An 8,588-nucleotide genomic window follows, 5' to 3' on the forward strand; every position below is an offset into this window, starting at 1 on the left:
ATCAGGTGATCTGACTTGGGCCGTTTTCTTGCTGGGAATCCCTGAATTGGGTCTTTTTTTTTCTTGGGCTGCTCAGATTCCTAGTCTTGCCCGAAGGGTTTCAGTTTGAGTAGAGAAATAAAGTTAAGCTTTTCCTTAGTCTCTGTCTTTTTTTAAGATTTCCCTGACACCTGCACCTGGAGACCCTCGGTGCAGGCCCTCCTCTTAGCCTCTCTGAGGATGGCGGCTTCTGGTCTTTAGGGGTCAGGGTTCTTAGAGTTGGGGTAGAAATCAAGGAATTCAGTAATTCCTTTGGCAGAGTTTTGACCCGTCCTTCTGTTGATAGCCCCAGCTTGTCTCCACGTCCAGAGCTTCTTGAGCCTTTGGGGGACTCAAGGGAAAACTGGAGCTCTTCGGGGCTTTCCTTACTGTCAGCTTAGGATTCCTCTTCCTCAGATCAACGACACCAGTTACAAATCATCCTTCCATTTCCAGCATCCAACATTTTGTTTCCCTTTCAGTTCTCTTTGTTTGGGGGAGTGTAAATCTTTTTTTAAAAATATTTTTCCTTGGGAGGAAGTAGAAGTAAATGTATTTCAATCTGCGATTTTTAACCAGAAGTTTCTCAGAATTCTTTTAATGCTGATTTGCAAGACAGCTTCCTAAAATGAACTTGCATAGCCTCGGCTTCCTGTTCTTAAGTAGCGCATGTCCAGTATAACGTTCCTGGGTCATGCTGCGGTGAAGATGCTCTCCAGTGGGGTGAGAACGCTCTGCCTCCACTGCAGGGCACAGGCTGTGTCCCCTCAGCCCCAGCTCCTTTCATTCAGCGGCCGTCCTTCCCACAGGCGAGCGTCTCACAGTCCTGTAGCAGCTCGAGTTCAGGCACTCCTCTTCACGGCAGCCGCGGGGTCCTCTCCCCGTCCCCTTCTGTGGGCTTTCTTCTTTCTCGCCTCATACCCGCTTGGCACATTCCAAGCTGCTGATCTTTAAGAGACCTAGTCACAGGTTGACGTTGTGATGAGGAACCAGTGGGCTCTTGGACGTCACCAGAGGGAAGCTCCAGGATGAGCGGGTGTCACTGTCCGGTACCAGGTCGGCCTCCAAGGCACCTCTTGCTACTTTCTGCGTTCTCAGAAGAGTTCCAGCGAGGGGTTGCTGGATAAGTTTCCTCTCTAGCCTGGTCTTAACTGCTTTTAGATCTGGCTGGAAGGCAAAGGGGGCAGGTAACGTGGGTGTTAGAGTATGTCCAAGACAGGTTTGGGTGAATTGAATCCTGTTGTAAATGCCTAGTGGAATTCTGCTTTTAAGGGAATACACTGGCAGGCCCTCTTCTTAAAGGAAAAATCCCTTCCTCTCCCCAATCTGACTCCCCATAATTTTGTCCTTGTTAGAAATCTGGATTTGCACACTTGCTGTCTTAGAGCAGGGATCAGCAAACGGTACAGCCTGTGAGGTGAGAATGGCTTTTCAATTTTCAAATGGTTGAAAAAAATCAAAAGAAGAATATTTCATGACATTATGGAATTACGTGATATTCAGATTTCAGTGTCCATAATTCCAGCTATATTGGAACACAGCCATGCTCAGTCACTTACCTATTGCCAGTGGTTGCTTTCACGCCACAGTGGCAGAGGTGAAAGTTGCAAGAGGCCATGTAGCCCTCAGAGCCTGAACACTGTTCTGTCTGGGCTTTTAAAGAAGAGGTTTGCTGGCCCTTATCTTGGAGGATCAAGCCTTTCTCATGAGCCTTTTGCAGTTGGGGGTAATGCTGAAGGCTGAGGGGTCAGCAGGTGGGCACGATGACTTCTGCTGACACGTTACACACCAGGAGATTCTTTAGACTGATGGGGCCTTTATTTGTTATGCCTTTTCAGTTCTTCAAAAATAGAAGCAAAATCAATGTTCTGTTTTCTTCACCTTCCTTCTGAGACTGCAGGCCCTGGGCCCAGATTGGGTTCATTCTGGGCAGCAAAGAAAGTTCTGATGCAAGTCTGTAACTGAAAGAATTCTGTCCCATGCTTCTCTCTCCAGTCCTCTCTTCTGTTCTCCAGCCCCCTCTGTCACTTACCAAATCCCAGCCAGGGCCTTGCTCTGTGCAAAGTCCGGCAGGATTTGCAAGGAACTTGATAGTTCCTCCTTTGGCTCATCACAGACGTCCTGTCACTTGACCTTATTTTGAGGGTCAACAGAACTGCTAGCTCCTTTTGCAAATAAAAATGATAAGAAACCCATTTATCCAGGTCTGACAGACAGCAAGTCTGAGTGTTAATAGATCCCTGTCTCCGAGCCCTGAGAACCAGCTCCCCTTCTTGGTGTCTCTACCTTCTGGCTTTGGTACATACAGGACCAGGAGGCTCAGATGGGGGCTTAGCCTGTGGATACACAGTGGACACAGGCAACAGGCAGCAGGAGCCACAGTGTGGGGGCTTGAGGGACAGCGGCTGATGCCTGTGTGGGTCCTGGCAGAGCCACCAGGGCCCGGGACCGAGACTCAGCCATGCCCTTGTACACATGAAGAGGCCAAGGCTCAGGGTGGGGAAGAGAATTGGCAAACTGGGGGCAGAGCTAGTGGCTAGAGCTCAGCTTCTGGCCCATGCCCAGGTTGTTGGCTTCAGGCCCAGCTGGGCAGAGATGCTTTGGGAGGAGCCCTGGTTAGGATCAGGAACCTGAGATCTAGGATGTCTCTCATTCTTCCTTTTTCTAAAAAAGGGATAGTTGAACGAGAATTGATGACATCAGCTCACACGTTTTAAACGTAAATACTCGTGGTTCCCTTATCAAAGGGGTGATGAGGGACAGGTAATGTGCTGCCAGTAAGTCTGTTTGTCCCTTTCTTTGTAGGGCTGACAAGTCGACCCCACTGCTCAGCAAAGGCCAGCCGAGAGGACCAGGTAATTATTTGATCTGGAGCTGAGGTTTTTCCTGCTTGGTCTGTTGGGGCAAAAAGAGTCATGTTTCCAGCCAGGTGGTCTCCCCTGGGTCGGGCCCCATTCTGCGGCCGTCCTTCCCTCAGCAGAGCCTCTCACGCTCCCAGGGAGCCTGAGTCATGGGGCACGCTGCACCCCATGTTCCTGTTCCCTCCTGCTGACGGGGATCAGGAGCCAAAGGAGAAGGTGGTGTCACCTAACCCCCCTCGTGTCACGTGTGCCTTGCACACGCTATAAAGGCTATGTGCGAGTCAGAAGGTTCTTGGGACTTTTAGGGCACTTTGTGCCTTTCAGACGTGACATTACAGATTTTGTTCCTATCTCCTGTTTAACGTTGGAGCATATTGTAAAGTTGATTTGTTTTGGTCTTAAAAACAGTGGCTCTCTCTGGAACAGAAGCTCTGGGTTCCCTGTCCAGCACGTTGGCCATGCAGCCACCAGCACCCATGCCCAGGAAGTCACAGATTGTAAGTGGAAGCACGAGAGTTCCTCCCCTTTGCTGTAGCCAGGAGTGTATAGACCTTTTTCTCTGCGGGCTGGGGGAAGAGGGAGGGAAGAGGCTGCTTCTTGGCTCCCTGGCTGTTTGGACCTGACTGGACACAGCCCCCGAGCACACTGGCCGGCCCGCGTGGCCATCCCGCCCCGGCTCCCAGCACAGAACCCCCATCTGTCAGCAGCAGGCTCCACGCCCGCCCTTTCCCGTCTCTGTGTGTGCTGCTTCCTCTGCTGGGGTGTCTTCCCTTCTCTCCTCCTGTCCTGATTCATCCCACCTCCCCAAGTCTCCTGGCTCCTGAGCTACACTCATCAGACCCATCTCGCATCCCGTGGGCTTTCCCGGGCCTGGCTACAAGACCATTGTGACCAACTGGAAGTCAAGTGGCCCAGTTCTGTGCCCTGAGACCTTATGCCTTCCTGCCACAGGAACATTTGATTTCTCTCCTCTCCTTTGACTTAGACAAAGTCGAAGCCCAAGCGGGTCAAAGCGCTTTATAACTGTGTGGCCGACAACCCAGACGAGCTGACCTTCTCCGAGGGAGATGTGATCATTGTGGATGGGGAGGAGGATCAGGAGTGGTGGGTGAGTCTGGTTGGGGCCCTGCACAAGTCTGGGGAGGGGCTGAGCGGAATCCCCTGCCCGCCTGGCCTGCGTGAGCTGTTCACAGGTGAGGTTCTCTCCAGCTCCCCTCGAGCAGGGTGCGAGTGCTGCTTTCCAGTCCACGGGGCTGCGGACTCCTGTCTGCCCCGTAGCATCCTCAGCTGTCTCTGCTTCTGTTCCCACCCACCTGTGAGGGGGCCTGATTCTCTCCCCATCGTTCTTTGGGTTTGAGGGTTTTTGCCATCCCCACCTTGCTGGTTTAGTGGAGTGAAGGTTTAGGAGAGCTGACCCAGAGGCCAGGATCCCCAGGTGTCAGTCTTGTTTTGGAAACTAGCTGGGGGCCTAGTCAGACACCCTGGGTGGGAGTGGGGGTGAAAGGAGCACAGGGTGACCCTAAGAACCCAGACTGAGCCATTTTCAGGCTGGGTGACCTTCTGTCTTTAAGCCTTTGCTGCTGCTTCTAAAGGAAGGTAGCCCCAGAGCATTGCTGCAAAGATTGAATGAGCTCAGGTATACAGAGCATCCAATAAAAGTCAGCTGTTACAAAACGAGGGTCATAGAATTAAACGACTTATGTAAGGTACGTACATGGGTTACTTGGCATTGTCTGTGGCTGACATGCTAACGGCCTGGCTCCACAGATTGAGCGCCGATTGCAGATAGTTCACAGTTGTTGTGAGAACTCAAATAGGACCTCTGGAGATTGCTTTGATTGTCAAGTGCAAAGAGTTTTAATATTGTTCTTGGTCAGTACCCCTACTAGAGCCCCCACCTGTGTTTAAACTGGGACATGGCTGGATTCCAGTGTCTTCCTTGTGGCCTCGTTTTCCCTTGGGGCATTGAACACTGCCTCAGTCAGGAGCTCTTCTCTCCATCAGCCTTGCCACGGCCCAGGCAGCAGAAGGGATCCGCTCCGGCTGCTTTCTGGGTGTGGGGAGCTCATTCTGCCTCTCTGCTTCCTGAGCGCCTGTGGGCGTGCCTGGCCCTGCGCTTGTGCCCAGCCTGCAAAGAGGGGTGCAAGGATCGCAACTTGTTCACCTCCCCCAAGCTGCCCTCCACCCTCCGGAGACCTGCCGGCAAGCAGAAGGGGGCAGGCCCGGCTTTCGCACTGTGTAAAATACCACCATAAGGACAGGCCTCCAGCCTGACCACGGGCTTAGCCATATGGAAAAATGCCTGCTTGTTTCCAAAAGTGGAAAATATAGAAAAGAGAATAGCTGCTAACCATGATCTCAACCCTCCCTACCCCAAGAAACCACCGTTCATATTTTGGTCATTTTCTTTTAGACTTTTATTTGCCCACATATTTCACATATTTTACATTGTTGTGAAAATAAGTGGATTTACTGAAGTCTACCATAAATGCTTGATAAATTTAAATGGGACTAAGTCACGTTGTTGCCACTTTCTGTGCCTGTGTAGTTCACTCTTTTCTGACACTCAACTGCTTCATCCATTAAAAAAACAAGCAAAGAAAAGGCAAGGGGGGTGCGGTGGAAACGATAGCCGCCCTGTCCACCTTGCCAGGCTGCCACGACCAAACGATGCTGTTTGCGACAGTGTCCTTAGGTGTGGGCTCCGAGACCTCTCCTAGAAGGGGCCTTACACAAAACAGGGGCAGGCGATTTGAAAAGTGAGAGGAAAAAGGAAAAAAATAGCTGTGAAGTTTTACCCAAGTTAGAATAGATTCTTCTGAACAACAACAAAAAATTTACCCACATGCCAAAACGCCCTTTGCACTTTCCAACATTTGGAATTTCTGTAACAAACTTAACTTTTACTCGTTTCAGATTGGCCACATTGATGGAGATCCCAGTCGCAAAGGAGCGTTCCCTGTATCATTTGTGCACTTTATTGCTGACTAAACTGCTACTGAACAGAAACCTTTCTTTTAACAGTTGTTATTTATGTTCCTGTTTCATTACTGGTACCAGCTGCCAGGCAACCAGTTTCATGAATTGTATTGTATTGTAGCCCACTTTCTCTAAGGCCATTGTTCTGTTTTAAAACTCCAAAGGCAATTTTTATACATAAATGGTTTTTATAATTTACGGTATTCATGAAACATTGCTGTACTTTTAATAGGAAAAACTGAATTTCCTAGAAGGTGAACTGAAAAGTTGCTTTTAACTACATAATCAAGATCCTGAATTTAAACCTGAAAATGTTTAAATTAAGAGTACTGGAAATAAATCTTCAGTGTGCTTTCCTTGGCCTGATTCTGGAGACAGTGACCTGTAGAGCAATTATTATTTTAGGGAGCCAGTAAAATGTTGCTTAGAAGTCCATAGCCCAGCCCTGGACTTCCGATAAAATGCCGTCAGTTCACCTTTAAGGGACGTGTGTTCCTTTGAAATCAAGCCTATGTTCGTTTAAGGTAACTCGGAAATTTACACATTAGTGTTGCACTTCCTAGCTCTCATTTGTGAGTTGCAACTCTCCTTATATCCTGCATGTGTGTATAACCTGTTATTGTTAGCAACCACACTTAATAAAAAATGATGGTTTATTACAACATATGGTAAAAAGCAGATAATTCAGTTCCAGGAGATTATGTAAAAACTGTATTTCCTGAATTTGGTTAAAAACTAAGGATGATGGATTGCAAAACAGTTCTTTAAACTAGTTATATGCTTTAGATTTTTTGGAATTTGCCTTCTTGAACTTCCTTGATCACACAGAAAGCAATTATACACAAATAGAATATTGTGGTGCAGGCCATGATATATTAACACATCTTAATTGCTGTTTCCTATTGAGTGTACTGCCTTCCCTTCCTAGCACATGAGAATGTTTACTCAGTTTAGTGTCTTGCCTGTATATACTGTATCAACAGGAATGGTAGTTACACTGTCTTGAAACCTAATCTGTCCATTTATTTGTAAAATCAAGTTTATCAGAAATCTGTAGATCCCAGGTAAACAAAATACTCCCAAACATCCCGATTTTAGTATTAAGTCCATCATATCACACTCAAACTTTAGCTGTGGGGGTGGGGGGAATTAGGTTGTATATGATAAAATCAAAATTCATTAGCTTAATAAACTTGACTGTCATACCTCTATTTACTAATTGTGAGCATAAGCTTCATACTAGGAATATTGGGAATTTTGGCACTTCTTGAGAATAAACAGGCATACGATGCCCACTTGGATTTTTTCAAAAAGTAAAGGAATAAATTTAATATAGGTTTGGAAAGCGAGGCAACAGTGCTACGTTGCACTTGTGACGATGGTACATTTGATTGAAGCAGCCTTTACCATGCAAGACTCTTGTAGGTGTAGTTTTCTTTTTGTTTTTTTTTAAATGCATTGTTATTTTTTGTTGCTATCATAAAGACAGAAAAAACTGGAATGTTTTATGATGTTGTACAGCAATTGCTTTTTGCCTTTCAAAGTTCTGGGTGAAAAATGTGTTAGATCTGTAATTAAAGTCTTTTTTTAAAGCACTACATCTATTTTCACTAATTGTTAATTTCCATTGTTTTGAACCCTTCATTTAGTTAATTCTCCCATAAGTTTAAGAAAGTAAACAAATATATTTTGCACAGTGCACTTCTTATGTATATTTTAACACAATCCCCCAGCATCCTGTATCTTCTAGTCAGCTTTTTGACTGCCTGGTGCCAGCTAGCTAAGGAATTAAAGTTGATTCATATCAGTATGTGAACTCCATTCCCAAACAAATCTATCAGGTTCACTGGTACATGAATATCTAGGAAATATTTTTCCATTGTACAATTTGGTGGTGCTATTGTGCAGTAATTATTATTATTCTTGCCAGAGAAATTATATTAACTTCCCTGCTAATATCCTTTCCTAGGTATTTGCTCTTTGCAAATTAAAAAAACAAAACAATTGAGAGAAAGGAAAATGTTGTAGATATCTATTTATATTTAAAGTTTACATTTCATGAACTTCAGCTGCAAGATTCTGGCATTTTGCATGCCATTTTCCATCAGATGTGACTTCAGAGGATAATGACTCAGAAATGTGTGCACAGACTAATAGTTACTATGTTATCTGTTAAGGAGTGGATAACATGCAGCTTAGAATGCTATTTGAGATGTATGATATTCAATTCATTCACCTGATTACTTTGGTCTAGTTGCAGCGCAACTGTATATATTGTATAACCTAAATCAATTCTTATTTTCATTGTCCTTAATGCAGTGATTTATAATTAGAGCATGTTTAATAAGTTTACTCTTCCTGTTAACTAGTCATTTGACTGGAAAAAAATAAAATACTTTTAAATTGACATGGTTTTATTTTTCATGTTTTTAATCTTTAAGGTCTTGTGTATTAAGATAGTCCTTATTTAGAAAACATGCACTAGTGTAAATATACTTGAAATTCTTTAAATACTAGTTTCTTTTAGCATGAACAGTAATATTAAAATTGTGGTCTGTTAGCATATTATGTTGACAACGCACTTTTAAAAATTTACTTTTTGTAAATTGTTGGCAGTGTCACTGTTCCCGAACAGCACGAACCCGGGTCCCCAGTCCACGCCTTCTGACTCACTAGCTCTCCCAACACTGCATCAGTGCACAGCTGGCTACAGAGGCGACTACCTTTGCC

General features: G+C 45.5%; 1 protein-coding gene across 5 annotated transcripts in view; it reads left to right on the plus strand.

Annotated features, from left to right (window-relative positions):
• Positions 1–8,265, plus strand: part of ASAP2 (ArfGAP with SH3 domain, ankyrin repeat and PH domain 2) — a 217,701-nt gene extending 209,436 nt beyond the window's left edge. For all 5 annotated transcript variants that reach the window (XM_037812568.1, XM_037812566.1, XM_037812569.1 and 2 more), the window contains 4 exons: positions 2,824–2,873; positions 3,288–3,376; positions 3,865–3,987; positions 5,796–8,265. In XM_037812568.1, the coding sequence (XP_037668496.1) occupies positions 2,824–2,873; positions 3,288–3,376; positions 3,865–3,987; positions 5,796–5,870 (337 nt within the window). In that variant the 3' untranslated portion in view covers positions 5,871–8,265. The remainder of the gene's footprint in view (positions 1–2,823; positions 2,874–3,287; positions 3,377–3,864; positions 3,988–5,795) is intronic.
• The last annotated feature ends 323 nt before the right edge of the window (positions 8,266–8,588 follow it).

The sequence above is a fragment of the Choloepus didactylus genome, chromosome 20 (genome assembly GCF_015220235.1).
Source record: "Choloepus didactylus isolate mChoDid1 chromosome 20, mChoDid1.pri, whole genome shotgun sequence".
Taxonomy (NCBI): Eukaryota; Metazoa; Chordata; class Mammalia; order Pilosa; family Megalonychidae; genus Choloepus; species Choloepus didactylus.